General features: G+C 41.6%; 2 protein-coding genes across 5 annotated transcripts in view; one reads left to right on the top strand and one right to left on the bottom strand.

Moving 5' to 3' along the window:
• The first annotated feature begins 108 nt into the window (after positions 1-108).
• CEP95 (centrosomal protein 95) lies at positions 109-15741 on the top strand. 3 transcript variants are annotated; one of them, XM_051797652.1, is made up of 22 exons: positions 109-1125; positions 2450-2578; positions 2839-2946; positions 3411-3521; positions 4506-4614; positions 5056-5165; positions 5896-5997; positions 6487-6686; positions 7098-7167; positions 7788-7876; positions 9055-9176; positions 9494-9626; positions 9808-9919; positions 10278-10426; positions 10701-10793; positions 11183-11333; positions 12429-12589; positions 13027-13101; positions 13558-13710; positions 14722-14868; positions 14962-15033; positions 15109-15741. In XM_051797652.1, exons 1-22 carry the CDS (start codon positions 1017-1019, stop codon positions 15283-15285), a joined length of 2682 nt encoding a protein of 893 aa, XP_051653612.1. In that variant the 5' UTR covers positions 109-1016; the 3' UTR covers positions 15286-15741. The 3 variants fall into 3 exon arrangements, with proteins under 3 accessions (XP_051653612.1, XP_051653611.1, XP_051653610.1); XM_051797651.1 differs by having other exon boundaries at positions 5896-6018; positions 9497-9626; XM_051797650.1 differs by having other exon boundaries at positions 5896-6018.
• Positions 15742-16768: 1027 nt separating this feature from the next.
• The window catches only part of SMURF2 (SMAD specific E3 ubiquitin protein ligase 2), a 58154-nt gene continuing 53483 nt past the window's right edge, over positions 16769-21439 (bottom strand). For both annotated transcript variants that reach the window (XM_051797657.1, XM_051797656.1), the window contains exons 18-19: positions 20892-20967; positions 16769-20608 (exon numbers count right to left, since the gene is read on the bottom strand). In XM_051797657.1, the coding sequence (XP_051653617.1) occupies positions 20509-20608; positions 20892-20967 (176 nt within the window). In that variant the 3' untranslated portion in view covers positions 16769-20508. The remainder of the gene's footprint in view (positions 20609-20891; positions 20968-21439) is intronic.

Below are 21439 nucleotides of genomic sequence, written 5' to 3'. Positions count from 1 at the left end.
AAAACTTCCTCATTTTTCTGTTCCACCCAAGTTAAACACCATCGATTTTCCTGTTTTCTCTTCCTAATTTGAGCCAATATATGGAAACAAAACAGAGCTTCACAGAGCTGTATGTGTATCAAACTGCAATCCGTGTTTAGTTTAGCGTCATAGCACTGATGTGTTTGCTTACCTGCACAAAAGCTCTTTTGTGTTCCTAAGATGATGTGTGGATTCGGATTTATATCTACACATGACACCCGGGGGCTGCTGGAGCTCACATCGCTGAGGTTTATTTGCTGCCAGTCATTGTTCTCACAGCCATAATTGGGATCTCAGCTGCTTCTCTCATGCTCCAGGACTTTAAGGACAAAGGGCACCGTTTTATCCTAGCTTTGCGTGACTTGATGCAACACGGAAATTCCAGAATTCTTAAGAAGCATGTGGAATACTGTTGCTCAGTGAGGAAGATAACACATTTTCACCGTCCGGCCTTCCCAAAAACCTGTATGCTAACAGCTAATAGAGTGAGTTTCACTAGGCAAACCGTTCTAAATCTTGTTTTTAATAAAGGTTTTAACACTCTTTCCATGCACAGAAGCCATGAAAACCTGGATCACCTGGCAATTAACACCAAACCCCGATAATAGACACACCGGCCGGCAAATGCCCCAGGCCACGGCCAAAAGGTCAAGTGCTGGAACCTTCGCCAGGCCGGCCTCTCCCCACCTATTTCACCGAGAAAACGCCCACAGCCGCCTCGGTTCAGGTGACGGAGGCGGAACCGCCCGGGCCCCCCCCACACGCACCGCCGCCATTTTACAGCGGCAGCGCCCTCGGAAGCCAGAGGCGCTCCCGGGGCTGATTGGTCCTGCGCAGAGCGCTCAGGGGGCTGCGGCACCGGCCGGAGGGGATCGGGGGGAGCTGTGAGGGGACTGAAAACACCGCCCGCAGAGCGGGACAAGGACAGGAACCGGGACCAGGACAACCCCAGGGACCGGGACAGGGACAGCTCCCTCCCTTGGCATACGTGGCGGATGGCCCCGCCCCTTCCTGCGCCGCCCTCCCAATCAGCGCGCGGGACGCGATTTAAATGGCGGGGGCGGATGGCCGTTGGTGCCGCCATGGGCAGCGCTGAGGGCACAGGTAGGGCCGCGCTCCCTCGGGGCACTGACCACCGCTCCCCGAGGGTTCCTCAGGGCACCGACTGCTGCTCCCCGGGGCTTGCCGTGTCCCTGTTCGGTCCCTCGCTGCGCGGCCTTGCGATGGGGTGCGTCCCGGTCCCGCGGCGCCGGGAAGCCGCCTCCTCTCTACCTCGTCGCCCTCCAGCTGCTCGCATCACTGGCACTGGTTTATTCAGTCCCTTGCAGCTGTCTTTTCCTTGTGTTGTGGTTTTTAAAGCTCTTTATGTTAATCTCTCCGTCCTCTCCCCGGTGGCGCTTTTAAATTAATAAAGCTGGAGATGAACAATAAGTGGAGTCTTCCAGGACATCAGCCTGAACTGTAGGGGATGTTACTTTAACCTTTCATCCACCTGAAATTATTAACATGCTTAAATAAAGTGATGTCTGGAACTGATGGAAGAGTAAATGGATGGAAAAGTAACACTCTCTATATAAAGAAGAGAAAAAACTGTACAAGCTAGTCTCTGTTGTAGTAACTGTATACTTTTTCCTTCCAAAGATGACAGATCCCTTTTCCAACAATTAAAGTCCTTAATACTTGCTAAAATACCACACTGATTTGCAAAAGCAGCATGGGGGGGGGGGAATCCAACTCTAAGAGATCACAGGCTAAGGGAGATGGAAGAACTAAAGTCTTTAAGCTGATGTTTGAACTGGGTGACAAGGAAGAAAGCAGAGCATACATGTACCTCAAAACACCTTGAATCCAGGACTCAAAGTTTTGGGAAAATCAGGCTGTTAATGCACATCTCATTGTACTCCTCAGAGCATGAAGTTGGTGGGACCAGCTCCATGTTCTTGTAATCCCTAGAAAACTAATAAAAGTAATCCTAGAATCTAGCTTTCCTGGGGAATATTTACATTCGCAGTGATATCATTGCCTAAGAGTATTAGAGAACCTGGGCTTGTAAGAGAAGCTCCTGCTTTTCAAGAGAGTACATGTCATTTCTGATTATTGATAAACAGCATATCAAAGCTTCATAAATTCTTCAAGGATTGGAATTCCTGGCTATGAGGCCACATCCAAATTTGTTTTCCATTATATGAAAGAAAAACGTAACCTGCCCAGCCTGTGGTACTTTAGTGCTCTTCAGCTCCCAAGTCCAGTTGTGCTGTGACTGTACTTGTACAATATGTTCAGTATTTTGGGTGATTGGAATGGCCTGGCTGAGTTTGACCACCTCTGGTGGAGTCAAAGACATTTACAGGGGCTCCATCTTTAACTAATCATGTCCTTATTTCTGTGTCTTTCAGTTCTGACATTAATATGTTTTACTTCTTAATAGATTGGGTTGATGTTGCCAATGATCTTTTAAGGAGCTGTCACATAAACCTGCACATAAAGCATCTCTCAGAATGTGGTGCTGATGTGTTTGTTCGTCTTTACGAGTCAATCTTAGGAGAAAAAGTACCAGGTAGGAATGATAATTTTTAAATCTTTTTATTTGTCGCTGTGTATTCTGTAATGAAAAAAAAAAAGAAAAAGTTTGTGTTTTTGTGTTTGTGTTTGTATTTTTGAAAGATTTCATATAACCATATGATATTTGGGCTTTTCACCAAGTACAAGGTCCTGAAAAAAATACTAATTTGTAAGCAGAAGTTAGAGTAGTTTAATTAAAGTACCTGCAATAAGCTGGCCATTTGGATAGCCTAAAATCTATTATTTCTTAAACAGATTTCATAGCTACTCCCAGGAGCCAAGAGGATGATGCACATAATGTACAAGCAGTAATAGATTCCCTGGCACTGGACTATTTGCAGGTCAGCTTGTCTCACATCACTGGTAAGTATTTGTTTTAATGAGACAAACACCAGCTGAGTATCTGTGTGGTTTAATTGGAATAATTTACAAGAACCACGTGTTATACAGCATGCTTTCATACTTGCATGAAGGTCTTTGTCCCATAGTGAATGTCATCAGAACACTGAACCCTTGCCTTGGACATCAGGTTATAAATTGAAACAGCAAGCAGAGAATAAATAAGAGGAAAATTTCCCTGAATATTTTTCTTGTGCATGGAAGCAGTTATTGCATCAATAAACTTTCACTTAATAGAACTGAAAATATGCAAATTTAGGATGCTAAAAGATACCTTAAGCTTACATGTGTAGCCATAAACAAGTGATCGGTTGTCTTCTGAGCTGACACCTTCACAAGAATTCCCAAGCACTCTCCTCCAGAAAACTTGGAGAATTTTTCTTTTGTGAAGTACTAATTATTAATATGTGGCATTACCTTCTCTTCAGGTGAGAACATTGTGAAAGGAGAGAGGGAATCTATCAAAAACCTCCTTGAAATATTTGATGGTTTGTTAGAGTATCTGACAGAAGCCAGTGAATCTTCTTCTGGCACTGGAGGTGAGCAGACATGTAAACCCAAAGTGTTTCCAATGTAGCAAAGATTTATTTGGTGTTTTTCCCTTATTTATAACCTTGATAATGCAGAAAAGGAGAAAGACAAACTGACTATGAGGGAGGAAATTTCAGTGGCCAAACTGAGTGTTTGCATTCCTTATTTTCATAAACAATAACAAAATTTTCCCCAAAACTTGTTAAGAGGCAAGAATTGGAGTACATTATCTTTCTGCTTCATTCTTGTGGCAGAAACCTACTCTAGACAATTCATCCTCTGTTAGCTGCTTTTCAGCCTGTCAGTCAAATGATTTAGGATTAGGATTCAGGGAGGGAAATGTTGGCTTTAATTGGAACAATGAGCAAATGTCCCTTTTAGTTACTGGCAGACAAGTGAGGTGGGTCTTGGGAGTAAACCCAGAGCAGGGGTTATTTTGAGGAAAATTCTAAATGGGAAGAGAAGCTGTTCAGCCCTGCAGAGGCATCTTAGTGCAGCCTGAGCACTGGTCTCCCTATCTTAGGGCTGATAAGAACTGTCACCACTGGCTGTTGCACCCTGTGAGAAAAGGGGAGAGCCCTTGGTGGCTGAGACAATTCCCTCCTGTCCTGTCCCACAGTGGATGGCAGGAAAAGGACAGTAGCAATTTTCAGTGCCTGTACTTCTGCTTTTCCCTTCCCTCAGACTGCCACTGCTGTTACCCTGTTAGTGGCTCCAATTTTCTAGCTGTAAGTACAGGACTTAATTCTTTTGAGGAAGAAGGAAGATTCATTTATAATGGGAACAATAGGATATGTGACAGTGCTGTAATTTTTCAAAACTCACCATGCAAGTTGTGCCCCTCCCAAGAGGGAGCATTACGTGGCAATTTAGATATTGCCATTGTAATGCTTCATTACTTTAAACTGTTTTAGTGATGTTGGAACTAATAGCTCTTAGTTTATAGGTGGAAGTAGTTTTCCTGAAAATAATTACCTCTTGGTTATTAACAGCTGAGGCAAATGTGCTGTCCAGTAATGAAACTCAAACTGCAGCTCAAGAGCAGCTGGAAAGCAATGCTGGTCAACTTACAGAACATTCAATAGTCTCATCAGCTGAAGGGTAAGAACACATCTGAATATTTGCATTGACATAGAGATTGACCATCTCTGTGTACCTGTAGAGAAACTAGTAAGTTTTTAGTAGTGTGGAAACACACTGATTACATATATCAAATGGAATGTGAGGTAACTCCCCTTTGGTCAGGCAGCAAGAGGGCTAAAATTAGATCCAGAACTTTTCTTGGAAGAGTGCTGATGGCATTTTGTTTCCCTTAAGTTTGCTTTACAAACTTTAATCAGTTCTAAAGAATTGTGTTTTAGTGACACTGAATTTGGTTTGTCTTGGGCACTCCTACCTTGGTTTGTCCTGTGGAAGGAGGGCTCCTGTCCCACACTGTCACAGCCACTGTCTGGTGTCACAGCTCTTCTGCAGCTCCATCTCGTGGGCTGAAGGGGCAGAGACTTTGAGAGTAAATATTTCATGGCTTTATGTTCCCCTTAGGTCACAGTCAGAATATTTCATTCTAACCTGTGATACAGATGGCTCAGAATCTACTGGTGAATTGATTAGACTTGGAGACACTGCTCATTCATTTTCCAGGAGAGAGGAAGGTGAGTTTGGGTGAAAAAACATTTAAGACCACTCTCTAGTAACACTTATAGGCTTTTTTTTGTTGTTTCTTTTTTTCAAAGTTATTTCTTTCAGGCAAATACTGTCTTAAATTCTTATTTTACCAACCCACAATAAACATATACCTGTAGTTGATCTTGCTGAAGTTAAAATTTCTGAAAGTAAGTATTCCACACACTATTTTTCATGACTCCTGAGCCACATTATTTGGATAAAGGTTTGTTGTTTGATTTCTAGTTCAGTTCTGCTCCAAAGGCATTTTGTCTTGTTCAGTAGAATAGGAGAATTCTGAAGACTTGATTTTATTTGGTTTATTGCAGTATAAGATTATTTAGGACTGTAAAAAGACTTACTAAAGTTCATTCTCAAAGAAGACTTGTTAGGAGTGTGGGTGCCACTTCAAAGCACTATGGGTGGCTCTGAAACACAAAATATGCAGACAACTTGAAGGGAAGTCATTCTTATTTCCTATTTTCCTGTAACAATATTCCTATTCTTATTGGTGGTTAATCTCTTCAAGTAGAAGCATAAAGGAATATTATGAATTGTGAACATTTCATTGACTGGAATTACAAGTAAGAATTTAACAGACCTATTTTGATCATAGTATGGATTGCTGACACCAAGTAATTAATGTAGCAGACAAGAAAATTGTCCATCTCAAGATGCTTTATAGATCTTAATTTAATCTTTTTCAACATTCACTTCTAGAATTTCAGTTTCCTATACTGTTACTGGCAGAAAAGGACAAGGGGGTGGAAGAATCTAAAAGCTCAGAGGCTTTTGCAACATTGCCCAGGCAGTTCTCTGAAGGTGAGACTGGAAAGGAAGATGGTGAGTATTGATTGTTCTGACAGCTCATCCACCTGATTTTGATTTATAGGTGTAGGGAACTAAGGTAGTGCAGAGGAGAACTTTAGTAATGGATAGAAACACTTAAATTCTTCTCAGAAATATGATATTTTAGTGTCCCAGAGCATGCAAAGTTTCATTATCCTGGGGTATTTCTGCTTAGCTGGGATTTGGCTTCAGCCAGGATTTTTTTAATTGTGGCTTGTGATTTTTTTTTCTTTTGTGGTTCAGTAAGAAAAATACTGAAAGTAAAAAGTCCTAGTGGAAGATCCTCACATCCAAAATCGTGTTCTAAAGGCATAGAAATGTTACAGTACTGTCCTATGCCATCTAAGATGGCAGCTAACATTAGATATTTAGATACTTCCCTTTAAAATTTATAGACAGTACACAAAAGCATGTCCTGCTTTCACAGATTACACCTCAAGTTCTTTGTTTGTGTCTCTTCAGGATGGATGGAGTCTGTTCATGCTGCTGAGCCTCACAAAGAGGGTTTGAGTGCCAGTGCTACAAAACTGGGGGAGCCCATCCAGCAAGCCATTCCTCTGCTCCCCCCCTTCCAGCCTTCACATCCTGGATGGAGAGATTACCACAGCTCAGACAGACAGGCAGCAGCTTTGGCAAGCAGTCAGGGAGTGAAAATTCCTACTGTAAGGAAAAACCTATCCTTTGATTATTTTTTTTATTTTTTTTTTTTAGTAACCAATACTGCTTTCATTTTAAAACCTAGTTCACTTGCACTAGTTGGTCTCTGAAGAACACTTCTGAATGTGCCAGAGTTTATCTCAGTTCAAAGAATTTTGGATTGTGGATTCATTCTTCACTAAGTGTCCAGAGAGGAATTTATTTTGAGGGGTGTGCTTATTTTATACACATATACATACACATCCCCATAATCAATGTAACTGCACAGTTGACAATATAGCAAACAAAATAATTATGGTGATTTTTATCTACTATAAAGTCAGCATTGGTTTCCATTTGCAGACAAACCTAATGTATGACCTTCCTGTCAGCACTCTCCTGTGAATTTATAGAACACATGTTGCTTTTTATTTCAGCTTGAAAAGTCACCTACTGAAAAATCTGATGATGTTTCTGATAGTCTCCTTCTATCAAGAAAGACCCCTGGTGAGAGAAAATTTTGCTTCCTATAGGGGAACTCTTAAGTATCAAACATTGCATTTATTTTTACTGGCACCACAAGAAACATGGTTTTGAAACTACTAGTGCATTGCAGCCACAAGTTCATATTTCTATCTCTGTTTTATAGAGAAACAAAAATAGGTTACTTTTAATCTTTTCCCTGTGCTGGAAAAAAGTAATCCATGTCCTCAGTTCAACTCCTTTCTTAGTTAATCCCGTTAAGATGGGCCTGCACTACAGAAATCTCTTCCAGCACATAACTCCCATGGCTGAGCTTATTCTGAGCAGAGAAACATGGACCAAACAAGCCAGTTTCAACTCTAAGCAAAAAAACCCCATGAACTGCTATTGTAGAAAAGCTTTAGAAGCTGGTTTTTTTCAGGACTCATTTTCTCTGTTGCCTGGGAAACACTGCTTACCTTTCCAGTTTCCATAGCACTGCCATGACACCGAGCACTGAGGACTCAGAGATTACCAAAAGGAATGTCACAACTGTGTCACCACTGTTGCTTTGTCATTCTCTTCTCTTTGAGTATCTCTTTGAATATCTCTTTGGGTGCAAAGGCCGTGGCTCACACCTTGTTTTGCCTTGTTCCCCACATCAGAAGGCACAGGGCAGCCTGAAGCATCACCTCACACTTACCTGTCATCTGCTGCAGTGGGATCAGGTGATGCTGAGGACAATGTGATAAAGGTACATGTTGCATCTTTAGTTATGGAAGTTCATTCAGTATTTTTGGATTTCTGCTTAATTCTCCTGGTATCTTGTGGCACTTCTGGGCTTGTTTCAAACCTGCTTTAGTCTTGCTTTCCTCAATATACAATCAGTGTTGATAGACTATGACTATGTACAGTTTGTAAGTCACATCAGTTCTTAGTTCTTTCTGGAGCTGTTTGCTCCAAAAAGTGCATGAGCCAACACCCAGAGAGTTCTAATTTAACACAACCAACCAGTCACTAGTTATCTTGCCTTTTAATCAAAAATACACAAAACACAAGAGTATAGTCACATCCTTTCTCTGAAGTGTATCAGCATTCTGAATTAGTAAGAATTTTAGGATTTTGGGGTTGTTCAACCTCCAATAAAACTTAGATTTATTTACTCCCTTATAAAGATCACTGTACTGCCTGGTTATATTGTTTCATTTTATTTTATTGCTTTGTCCTTTGCTTTTCAAAAACTGAATAATGCAAAGCCCACAAATGGATCAGCAGATGCCATTCTGTGCCCATAGAAATGTGTCTGCATAGGAAATTTCTTGCTCTGGAAACACTATTTTTGCCTTCTGCAACCACAAGAGGTACTCACAGACTCCACTTGTTCCTATAGTTTCAACAGCTTTTACTTCTGCATTGTCTGTTTAAAACATTGTCTCTATTTGAAACTCTTTTTCCATTGGTGCCTGTGCAAGTCCATGCATGGCAACCCCAAATTACTCCTGCTTGAACAGAGAAGTTACCAGGCAGTACCAAACCAGTGTAACTAAGTGGCACAAGGACACAAATGTTCTCTTTTGGCTCTCTGTGAGTTGCAGCTCAGTCTGTACTCAGTGAAATTCAGCTTATTTCCATTGCCTGGCATCAGTCCCAGGCTAATGAGGGGTACTCACCACTTAACCTAGACCTTGTTCTGGTTCACTGGCTGAGCTGTAGATGATTCTTGAACTGATATTCTACATTTTTGCTGCTCTATTGCTTTAAACATTATTTCTCTAAAGCACACTATCTTCAGTCAGGGACCTGGAAATATAGCTATTTTTATATGTCTGTATCCACAGGGTTTGAGATGATTCTATAAAAGCTGTTGTATCATCTCTCTACTCATGTGATCTATAAGATTTTAATAAAATATCAATTTACTACTTTTCCTAGGTTCCTCTAGTACCTGAGCCTTCTACATCTGTGTCCTCTTTAGATGAAAAATCCTCACTACATGCTGAACAATTAACACAAATTCCAAGAGCTGAATCTAGGTACCTGCCTAGAACATCAAGGCAAGTTCAATTTTTTGGTCTTGAACCACACTAGTACTTTAATTTCCATGGCCATCCAGCCCCACTCTCCTTTTTGAATAAGATCTCTTCTTCCTTGGCTGTGTGACAGTTGAAAGATTAATGTTAATAGAAAGATTTCCTGTTTCTCTTGACATATATTCATGTTCTTAAATATAGTTATAGGCACTTACACATCCAGCTTCTACTTAATCCTATAAAAATGTGCTTATGCAAAAAGTGAATGGGAATTGGGTGAGATAATGCTTATCTTCAAGTTTTTAGTATAGAATTGAAATCTGGTTTGGTTTTTTTTTTAGCAGATATGAAAATTCTACCACAGATTCATTTGAAGATTCCCTTTCCCAGGGACCAGCACAGAAGAAGCTTCCTGAGCAAGAGCTTCATGAAGCATCAGAAAACCTGTCTCGCAGGCTCAACGAACTGGATTTAGTAAGTGAAATCTCTTTGTTGGGCTGAGCAGCCTGGCTTTAGTCATGACAGTGGAGAGAACAAGAATATAAATTTAACATGGATGAAATGAAAATCCACAGCTAACTCTGGCTTTAGTTCATTCAAAATTTAGAACTGTCTGTTGAACCTGACCCCCCTCAAAAAAACATGTATCCCTTAGATGTTAAAGAGAGCTTTGGGTGAGTGCAGCAGAGAGGAGCTGACAGATGAAGACAACCTGTCCCAGCACAGTGACAGTGTCATGGACTATGGCCACAGGACAGCTGGGAGAGGTAACCATTCTGATGCCAGTTAAGTATTGGGGTGGAAAAGAATATAAAAAACCCCTTTCCATGTAAAGCTGATACACTGAATTACTCAGAGTTGAGTACTAAGTTTTGTATTGTTTGTTCACTTATATTTTGTCTCTGATCCAAACCTGAGCAACAGTAACAGAATTACAACCAAGTTCCTATTTAACACTTAAATAGCTATGGTAAAACTGTACCAAAAATACAAGGCAAACACAGCTGCAGTAAAAAATGTACACCAAGTGGGGGGAGGGACAGAATACAAGCTCCCAGGACTGTGGTTCTGAAATGAGGGCCTGCTCACAATTACACCTCACTGGTTTTTTTTGTCTCAAATTAGCTCCAAGGTACCCAAACAGGCCTCGATCCCTTTCTCCACCCTCCCGTTTATATCAGCACCAGGAAGATAAACTTTGTGGTAATGAACATATAAAGACAATCCGCTGCCAGCTGCAAAAAGAAAGGGACGAAAGAACAAGGAAAGCAAAGGTAATTTTTAGGTTAGACTTTGTGGTAATTCTTACCAACAGTTATGCTAAACCCATGAAAAATGCTCTTACCTGATGGAGAATCTGGCCCCTTTAGTAATCATATGCTGTTGTATCTGTACCTGCTGAGGAAGAGACTTTAAACCCCAAATTTTGCAAAAAAAGAGAGTTTAAAGTGGAAGAAGCTCCTTTGACCCACACAGCACACAAGTTAATGAGCTGGTTGTATGGACTGATTATTTCCTCTGACAAGTCCTTCTGTTTTTATTTTCTAGGTGGTCAATAAAGCTTATGAAGATGAACTAAGGATTTATGAAGCCAAGGAGAGGCTTAAACTTTGCAAGCTCAGAGAAGTCCTCAGGGAAATTGTAGGTGATGCACTGTGGGGATTGTTGGTTGTGTTTTGTTTGGTTGGTTTTTTCCCTTTCAAATCTGCCTGGATGATCTGTGCAGGCACTTTTGGGTACAAAAACCCCTTGTAACTTGTCACAGTTACAGCACTGTGTACTACTGAAGTAGTGACTTAGCAGTGTTAAGTGCTGCAGAAGAGCTGAGGTTATGCAACAATGATATTTAACCTTTATTTGAACCCTGACCTGCATTTGGTGAATTCTGGCCTTCTGGAGAACCCAGTGCAATATGTCCAAGTTCTCACTCTAAAGTTTCAAAGACATTTAAGCTCTGATGGCCAAACTGTGTTCTATCAGTCTTTCCCTTCTCATACCTGTTCTCCATCTGTTTTACATCTGCTCCTAAGGAACAAGAATACAAAGAAAACATCTTTAAAGAACCTCCAAAAGTGTCTCAGCCAGTGAAAGTTTATTCTAGAAAAACCACACCTCGGATTCCCAAATACAGCCAGTGGATTCCAAAACGAGGGGCCATGAAGCCAAAGCAAGCAGATCCAAGTAAGAACTGCAAAACTATACTTGGTGGAAAACTGGCATCTTTTGAAAGCATGTGTTGAACTCCAAGAATAAAGGCACCAGTCCAACATATACCAGGCAGCTGCAGCATTTTCCCCTTCTTCTGACCTCTATATGTCTGGATTTTTGTTAGGGAAGATAATGCTCTAAGTAAATGTAAGCCATCAATGCACAATCAAACTGTGACCCATTTGCTACTTCCTTAAAATCCTTTGGATTATTTTCAGGGCTTGTTTCCATTACTGCTACTCCTGTGCTTGTTCCACTACAGTCTGAGCTCTCCTTCTGTTCTTTTTCTGGGCATGTATCAGATTTAAAATTGGGCCTTTGGCTTGAGCTGAGCCACGTGCAGGTAACAGGGGAGGATCTGTCAGGACCCTGCCATTGTGCTGTTAATGCTGCCACTGGTTTTGCTGGGCAGGTGATGCTCCAAGGACAGCCAGGATGCAAATCCCAGGCTCAGTTTTGGTAACCAGCACTGTGTGTGCTTATGGATCCCCTACATGCCTGGGTGTTGCTCAGCTACGCTGCCTGATTTTTTTTTCTAGTTTTTAAAGGGCATGTACTTGGTAAATACCCTTTTGTTTCATCTCCCCATCATCTTTTCCTGCCAGAAAGATCAAAGCTGTACTGGGAACGAGCTGGTTGCAAACCAGTTTATTTTGCACTTGTTTACTTGACCTGGATCTGTCATTACTCCTGTGGTGTTGGCATTATTTTAAGTTGCTGTAACCAGAGAGAGAGGGACAGCTGAAGAAATCACTGATTAGTAATGGTCAGAACCAGATGAAGAAAGAGGGGGATACATGTCTTAAATGTATGTGGTGGTGGGAGGGAAATAACACCTGAGCTCTAAAAGCAATTCTTCAGAAAAAACAACAAAAGGTTGGGATTAGTCTCTGCTGCTGGACTGGCAGGATGATGTTATGTCCTGCTGGGTTCAGCCTGACACTGTAACAGCAGGATGGTATTTTATAGAGAATTGAATGTAAAATATTTCATAACTTAGTCTGGACAAATTTACCACTAAATGTATTCTGCAGGAATTTATTGCTTGCATCTGTCTTTACCTTACAGTGATGATAAGGGACAATGACCTCCTGGTGAAGCTGCTGGAAGAGTTTCCCTCCCTGCACATTTCCCACCGCACCCTGAATAAAATGTGGGAGCGGCAGCTCGCACAGACAGAGCACCTGCAGGCAGCTCCTGGCAGACCTAGACCCAAACTCCTAAATGAAGTGAGTGTTCTCCTTTTACCTGCTGAGTGTCAGCAGAGAAATCCTGACACAACATCAGCAGCCATGTGCAGCACAGACAGGGCACCTGCACACCGTGAAGGGCTGGATGTCTGAGCTGGGTTAAACAGGGATGCACAAATTTAGAGACATGGATTCAACTTATCAGCCACTGGAATATAATGGTCCTTTTTTATCCTTGTTTCTCTAGCCTGGGGTTGCTATTGCCTTTCTAAAAGCACTTTGTGGTTTCAAGTGCTAGTTCTGAACAGTCTTAGTTTAAAGGTTAGTTGTGAGATACAAAAGTTAATTAACTTCTACGAGGTAACTCTCAACATAAAGACCAAAACACAGCAGAGGGGCAATGTTTAAACCTCCAATATACAACAGCTTGTCCTGCAGAATGATGGAAATAATCAGCTTTTTTTTTAAACCTCCAGGTTCAACAAGCCCTGAGGAAGCAACAGCTTCTTGCTGCAATTATTAAAAAAGATCAAGAGCACAGCAAGAGACTGGTATGTTCTTTGGAGGGTATTTGTTACATAATACATTCATGGTGAGCTACCTAGAATGCATATTCCTTGGTCAGGAAAGTGGCTTTTTATCTTATGACAGTTTTATGCCTTTTGAGTAGCTGTGGTCTCAAATGCCATGTGATGTTTGTTGTGTGGCTACTGGGGTCATGGGAATGGACTATTATTTTTATTACAGTGCATTGTTGCTTTAAAAGGTCAAATTCTAGAACTGCAAGGAAGAGAACCTTGAGGCTCTGGGTGTTGCAGCTCCCACGGCAGCACTGACTCCAAAATTCTGTAGTGCCTCTACTGTGCTACACCAGTGGTGACTAAAGCTTTAAACCACAACTGCAGTGTAAAACTGGGGTGTGGGGAAGAACCCTAATTAATTAGCAATGATTAACAAAGCAATACCTGTTGGCAGTTTGGTCTTACAGCTGCTTGTTCTCCTTTTAGCACGAATTCAAGACCCGCATCTCCCGCCAGCTCTGGGCTCAGAACAAAGTGACAGAGAAACGGCAGCAAGTGGCTCGAGCCAGGAGATACTACGAGGATTACAGGGTGCAGCTGAGGGCCAAGCTGATGAGAGCCAGGACACGGGAGGAGAAGGTGAGGACAAGATTCCTGCTCTGCAATTCCTTTGTGTTTGCACCCCAGTGCTGAGCACCCTTCATCCGGTAGCTCAACTAATCCTACAAGTAGAGAGCAAGTGAAGTGACCAGAGCAGAGCCAGGATTAAGTGGTTGGTCAGTCACTGATGACACAGTTCCTTCTCTGGAAACATGGATACAGTGTAGGGCAAATCCCTGTGGAATAAGAAAAGCTTCTTCAGGTTAAAAGGAGAGGAAGGTGAAGTATTAGTATGGAAAAACAGGGCTGGTAACGTGAGAAATTGGGGAAATGAGTTTTCAGAAATAGTAGGATTAAGAAGTTGTTCCTATAGTTACTATCCAAAGAAAACAATCTAAATCTTCAGTTAAGATGATGATCAAACAGCAACTTTGTTATTCAGTTGTGTTTGTTAAACAAAGTGGACTTTGTGACAGATATGATCTCTAATTAGGGCTGGACATCAGGGAGAAGGAAAGCAAGGAGAGCTGTTAGACTTTGCAAGAGCAGATACAAAACTGTCACCTTTTAAAATAAAAGATTAGAAGTTTAGTGCATAATCCACTGTTAGTGATTTGGGAACTGTTTGCCTCAAGCTGTGAGCTACAGCTGGTAAGTGTTCTTGTGTAGAAATGGAAAGCCTGAGTCCAGACTGGATTTCCTGCTGCTGGAAATCTGGATGAAGGTCCTGAAATTAGACTCAGAATGCAGGGTGGGCTGTAAATCACAGTGCATGTTCAAAGGCCCTGGCTTGTGCTGTCGGGTCATATGACTAACCTGACATGAAAAAATGATTTTATCTCCCAGAATTTCAGCTAAATGAGTAATACAAACCCAGCTCAGCTGTATCTGCACCACCATTCCTAGCTGCACAACTGGACTGTTTCCTGGGCAGTGTCCTGTCCTCCTGTGATCACCATTCCAGCAGGAGATGCAGCAGCTGAAAATTGTAACCGTATACTTACAGGTTTCTGGGAAAGTTTCAGGTTTGCTTTTCTTAATTGCTGGCAGATATTTAAAAACTTGTTTGAAGAAGGCTTAGAAATTCAGAAGCAAAGACTGAGGGACCTGAGAGCATACGCTCAGGAGAAGCGTGATGAGCAACGGAGGGAACACCAGAACGAGCTGGAGTCCATGGAGAACTACTACAAGGGTCAGGTAAAGCTTGATCTGCCTCAGGCAGCTCATATTTTTACATCAGAAGTCTTTCTTTTCTTTAATTGGTTGAACTCACACATGTCTTATGCTTAGTTTGCCATGCTAGCAGAAGCTATATCTCAAGAATTCCAAAAAATCCAAACCAGGGAGAAAGCACAAGCACAGGTAAGTCTTCTCAATTTTGTCTCGTTGTGTTTTCTTTTTACATGCTGTGGCTAATGTCAGGGGGTTTTTTTATAGATGCTACAGAAATCAAAAAGAGAGCTAAGATCAAAGATGGAAAAGGAAATACAGCAACTGCAAGCAGCAATCATGCACAATGATGATGACACCTTTTTTCAAGAACTAGAAGCAGACAGACTGAGGTCTAGACTTCAGATGGCTTCCTTCCAGTACAGCCAAGGCCATTTCTTTTAAGACTTAGGTAAATGTCACTGGCTAAGATGATGAAACTCTCTGAGCTGCTGTAATGGGAAGATGATGTGTAGCTTTTTTTTTCTCCAGAACATTTGGTCTGTCATTTTGACCTGTCGGGGGTGTAGCTGCTGGGAACTGGGATCCCCACAGCACTTTTATGGTCACCAATAAAGTTTTTGAAGTACTTTCTACCTTCTTAGCAAGGCTGGGATAATGTTGAGCTCTACCCAAAGGCAGAGGGATGGAGTCAGAGTGCTTTATCCTGGTGGAACAGTTGGATGCTGAACCTCCTCTGCACATGTGCTGGGGCTGTTGTTGCTAAGCCACACTAACACCATTAGCCAGAAGTTACTGGATTGGAAAGCTCACAAAGAACAAGAAGATCTTTACAAGAACATCAGAGGTTCAAGTTTCCTGTGAAAGGCCAAGTTAGAGAATGGCTGCAATAAACCTGACTCAGATACACTAAGTGAGGGAGGACTGACTCTTATTCCATTACTTCTTCCATTCAATACTGTGTTTGCAGTGTTGGTGTTGCTGGCCTGCACAAAATAAAGGCACATAAAATACTCCCCCCATGCTACAAATGCATTGGGAGAAAAGTAGTTTGAAATAGAAAACAATGAAGATTCTTCTAAAGCAGTAAAAGATGAGCTTCTGCAAGAGCTGAACCCTGTGACCATTACTGATACAGTCTCCTCTGCCTGACAAAATTTAGACTTTTAAGTAGTTTATCCTGGTAATGAGGATGTACTAAAGTTTAATTTTAAACACGAGAGTTCTTGCTTAAAACTGCTGTGTGAGAAGTGACAGAGATATAGTTATTAATTGCATTATACTCACAATATTTGAAGGTTGCCATGAGGTGGTGTCTGATGGAACTGACAACACGCTCAGGGAATTCAGACTCGTGCACTGAAAGGAAAAAGAACTAAACAGGAAAAAAAAAGACCTCAGCAGCTGGAGAAGCCTCTTTTACAGATTAAACACACCAGCCAGCAGTTAGAGCATGAGATACTTCACCTCAAAAATACAGACCCAAAAAACACACACCAAAACCCAGGAACACAAACCCTGCCTTTTACAACCCTTTCCAGGGAGTTGCTTTAAGCCTGGCTGACTTGAAGTCTCTAAGGGACAACACTTACCAACTAAGCTGATGAAATTTAGCAAGTATTTACCAAATTTACCTTTTTTTTCCCCTGAAGGAAGGTGATTTAGCTTTGCTGAGTTTTGAGAGGAGCCATCTGTTCACCAATGCCAAGATAATGCCAGGACATGAGAGCCAGAAGTGAGACCTCTTGTGCTTGACTAGAACGTTCTTGTTCTAGTCTAGAACATTCTTGTTCTTGAGAGAGTCCTTTCTGTAGGTACCAGCACACAGAAAGACACCAAGTTTTACATGTTTTCCCCTGAAACAAAGTTGAGTTACTTAAAAATGACATTTTACATTTGAAAGATTTAATTAATAAAAACTTCAAACTTTTAAAACCATTGATGCTGTGACAGTGCAAACAGCATACAATTTATTGCTCAACTTCTGCATGGGTACATACATTAAGTACTTAAAAACCATTTTATACAGATTTTGTTTGTTGTTGTTGTTAAAGCTCATGTAACAGCTGGGTGAAAATACAATGATACCAACGCTAAAACACTCGGTAATAAATACAATGGAAATGATAAACTAAGAACTGTCAGTTTGTGGAGGAGTAATTACACTTGGATAAACTAATTACAACTACAGACAAAGCTCTGAGGATGTGGTAGAGCCAGGACTTACTACATAGTGTAAAGTACAACCAGTGGCACCTGGTAATGGTGTGGTGCTGTTTCAAACCCAAAGCCATCAGAACATGCTACATCCAGCTGGAGGATGACAGAGAAGCAAAGCTTTGACTTCCATCAATGCAGCCAGTTCAAATGCACCAGAAGTTCAATACAGATGTAGTGTTGGAGACCAGCAATTTAAAAAAAAAAAAAAAAGTGTGCTCTGGACTTTAGTACAACACAAAAAATTTTGGTACAAATAAATCAGTTTAGGGAAACTGAAACTATGTGCAAAAAAAAAAAATTAGAATACATACTGTACAAAGCACCATTACAAAACTCTTTACACCGAGAAATTAAATCCTCTGAAACTCAACTGTGTATATTTGAAATCTACAAAAGTCACTGTTCATAATTAAACATTCATCATGAAAAGCAACAGCATAAAACCATGATGTGACATCTCTCTAAAACAACTAAGACTGGATAAAGTAAAACCCAGTAAGAGGGACACATTGAAATAAATATTCACATTAATCATGGGGTGAAAGTCCAAGGTTAAAATGCAATATTAGGCTTAGCACCTTTTTTGAGGGGAAAGTAGCTGACGTGATCTTAAAACAAAATTTTGCAAAGGAATCGACCCTTTACCATTTTCAGATGAACATCTGACTGGGTGATGAGGTGCTTTAGTTAAAGCTCTCAGACTTTATGAAGGTAGAAAGGCACTCAAAATACTTGGTATATTCATCCTCATCTGTCAGCTATGGAAAGTCCAATGTAGATTTGTCTAGCTTTGCCTATAATATATTAAATTTAAAATATTTATCTGTGGCAGTTAAAAAAAATTCTCTGTGCCATAAGAAAACGTTTGGTAGAAAAACAGATGTACTGCTAAGGCTGCTGTGAAAATGAACGTAACCATCGGCTGGCCTCCGGTCTGTGTTCTGCAGAGCTCATCTCCTCCCTCCTCAGAAATGCTCTCATGACATCAGGGTGGCCATAACTCTGTCCAATAAACCCACCAGGCTCAGGGGCCAACAGGGAGCAGGATCCTGGGAGGGGTCAGGAGACAGGGCAGGGACAGAGCAGGGCTGAGCTGTCTGGCACAAATCCCCTGAGTCACCTCACAGGGCCCCGACTTCTCCCAAAAGCTGGAGCAAACCAGATCTTACATCTGCCATGATGTCTCTCCTGACCAGGGAGCGGCAAGAGCAGGGGAAAATAAAAACAAAACTCACTTCTACAACACTGGAGTGTCCTGGGAAGGGGAGTCACAGGAATCTGTGTCCGTAAAATGCCTGTCAGAAGTGACTCCATCACACCCCAGCATGTGCAGGGGGTGAGCAGAGGCTCTGGGAGGGTCTGGAGCTTGTTCCCAACCACGGGCAGAGTTGTGAGTGAGGAACACACCGGGCAACAACCACCTGCTTTGCTCTCCCAGGCCCCTGGACTGACACAGCAGCAGCTCCTCTGGTACCAGAATTACCTGGAAGTCGTGAATTAGGGAGCCCAACGTGGATGCAAAAACACCACCAGCCCTTCAACAGGAGTGCAAGAGTCCCTTGACATTAAAAAAAAGGTTCTGATCTATCTCAAACCTGGCTGTCAAACCAAGTCTCTTGGCTTTCTGTTCACATCCCTAAGTAGCCTCACCCTGCAGCCAGCCCGGAATGGGAAACAAGTCCCTCAGAACAACCCTGCCAGCAACAGCTGTACAAAAAAAATAATCCAATGAACATGTGGCTTTGGCTCACCAGATTCTCACCACAAGTCTACAAAAGCAGTCCCTTGCCCACTATTCTAATACACAACATCCAGCAGTAGTGCACTCACTGTGGCAGTCAGACTTGGCAGAACAAAACTGAGCTCAAGCTCCACAGAACAAACAGAAAATGAGCTGGTTCACTGTGACTTCCACTGCAAACATGGAACAGCTGCTTCCATCCCATCCCTTCAGCATTTCCAACACCTCTGACTTTCTTCTCATTGGCCATGTAAAAATAGTGCAGGTTTGGTGATGAATTGTAACCTGAATTACGAAACCACAACGCTGATTGGGAAAAAACCCTCTGCTTATCCCAAATATCCTCATGGCTGAGAGGAGAATGGCACCATCTCTTGAGCAGCCTCCTTTATCCACACACCACGAGCAGGTCAGACAGATCTTAACTGAGAATTTCCAAACTAACATCAAAGTTCAGTTCCCTCTACTGGTAGTGCATTTTATTCCCCTTTGAAGAGATCAACCCATGTTATAATTCATATATATACTTACTTCCATCCCTACAATCAATAAATTATGTGCTCTTACAACCCCATTTCCGAAGCACATTACACGTATTTCAGTCAATACACCATTTTTCCTTAGTTGTAACTTAAACCCACGTGTCATGAGCAGCTGGACAAAGATTACAACGTGTTTTACCTGATAAATCTTTAGCATCAACAAATACAGAACATGATTTGGCTGCATTCAAACAAACTTTGGTTGACTGGACAGGGTGGGTTCTGAAAGGAACTGCCCAGAGGCTTCTGCTGGCAAAGCCCAGCAGCTCTTCAAGAGCTGAAAAATGCAGTGTTCCAATTTAAAGTCAAAAGCAACGAAAAATACTCTTGACAGACTCGTTAGAAAAAAGGCTGTTTTTAAAAAAAATCCAAACATCTACTGTTCATTAAAAAAGGTTATTCCACATGTTAACACCAGGACTGTACAAACACAGTCTGTGTCACTCCCACTAGAAATTCTGCTGGAGGAATCTGACAAGTGATATAAATAGGACCCCAAAACGTTCAGAATTCATGCTTGAAAAATATAAAAAACCCCCTTGTGGCAACATTTACCTTGAATTTACATTGCAGAATATAATGTTTTACTATAAGAAAATGCAGTTAACATGTAAGTGGCTTTAATTAAAAAGGTTAATGATTCTTTCAGCCAATTTTATGCAAAGTTAGAATAATCCAAAATATTTTTTTTTCCAAAAATAGCAGGTATAGATGCTGTTCAGTATCATACATTTAAAACAGGCTGAAACGTGACTTGTACCGACTGCTGAAGTTGTGTCTTGGTATCTGAGAATAGAAATCAGGTAGGCAAATATAATAGATTACCTCTTACAAAAATAGTAGTAGTCTTTAAGTATAGAATACTGCTTAACTGTTGAAATGTAGGAAAAGTCAGCATTCTGTATGTTCAAGATATTAGTTTTTAATAGCAGCTGAATGATCCTATGGCAGGAACCACAGAACCCATTTTCTTGAAATAAAAAATAATAATTAAAAAAAAAATTTAAAAAAAAAAATCCAAGGTTGTCCTTTCCCTCCCAGTGTCCTAGTGTAGAAAAGGGAAAGTTTCCTGTATTTCAAGCATTTCTTGAGTCTTGGCTGAGGGAAGGAAGGGCTGTCTGGCTGACAGGAGTATAAATAGAGTCTGGGAGAGGCTGGGAAGGGTCATTCCACAGCGAAGCCACAGGTCTCCTCGATGGCCGTGAGCAGCTTCTCGTAGAGCTTCTCGTAGCTCTCGTACGGGGGAATGTCGATCCTGTTGAAGCTGAGGGGGGAACAGACAGGATTCAGCTGCCTGAGCTCCAAAAACCACCTGCAAAGGTCTGTCCCACCTCAGCTAACTGCAAACAGGGGCAGCAGGGCCGAGCGAGGCCAACGCGCCTCCAGCTCAACGCCAGCAAGTGGAGTTCTCTCTGCTGCCTCAGGGACAGTTTATGTCACAAAAGGAGGGGATGACAAAGGGAAAAAGAACTAAGACTGCTCAAAATAAACAGACAGCAGATTGGTCTGGATCTACTGATCACAAGACAGACCTGACAAAGCCTTACCAGGTGTGAGCTTTCGGCAAATTGTTAGTGCTGGCATCGATCTGGTGGATTGTGAAGAGTCGTGGGCCTGCAGCACCTGGAATGCAGGAGAGGAGATCTCACTACTGGGAGGCACAACATGAAATGTCTTGTGGCACTGCAGCAATAAGAAAGGAACTAGAACACTGAGAGAAGCTCTGCACAAAGAAAGGTGAAACCATAAACAGGCAGGAAAACTCCAAACAAACTCCCTCAGTGGTGTGGGACACTCTCCCCTCTGCCCAGACAGACAGCCCTGCAGTTATTTAAACCATGGAAAGATAAAGAACAAAGCACTGATAAGAAGAATAAATCAAATGTTTCACACTGTGCAATGCACAATTCTAAGTTTTTAATTTAACTTCTCTCACTCTTCGTAGACAACAAAACTTGCACAGCTCTACCTGTCCCTGTTTTACAAGAGGTCTTGAATATCACCCAATTCCACTGAAATTCCATAGAGGAGCCACAACACCAATTCCTCATAATTTTGTTCAATTTATCTGACCATTAGAGATCCCTTTAATCTC

Source organism: Manacus candei, unplaced genomic scaffold (genome assembly GCF_025592945.1).
Source record: "Manacus candei isolate 608988 ecotype Guabito, Panama unplaced genomic scaffold, ASM2559294v1 h1tg000047l, whole genome shotgun sequence".
NCBI classification, from domain to species: Eukaryota; Metazoa; Chordata; class Aves; order Passeriformes; family Pipridae; genus Manacus; species Manacus candei.
Note: the sequence above shows the minus strand (reverse complement) of the source record. Positions and strands in the feature narration are given on the sequence as shown.

Coding starts and splice junctions, on each gene's coding strand:
- CEP95 (XM_051797650.1), top strand. CDS start 1,017: ATGGCCCCGCCCCTTCCTGCGCCGCCCTCCCAATCAGCGCGCGGGACG. Junction 6,019..6,486: donor TGAGACTGGAAAGGAAGATG/GTGAGTATTGAT, acceptor GTGTCTCTTCAG/GATGGATGGAGTCTGTTCAT. Junction 15,034..15,108: donor GGGAGAAAGCACAAGCACAG/GTAAGTCTTCTC, acceptor GTTTTTTTATAG/ATGCTACAGAAATCAAAAAG.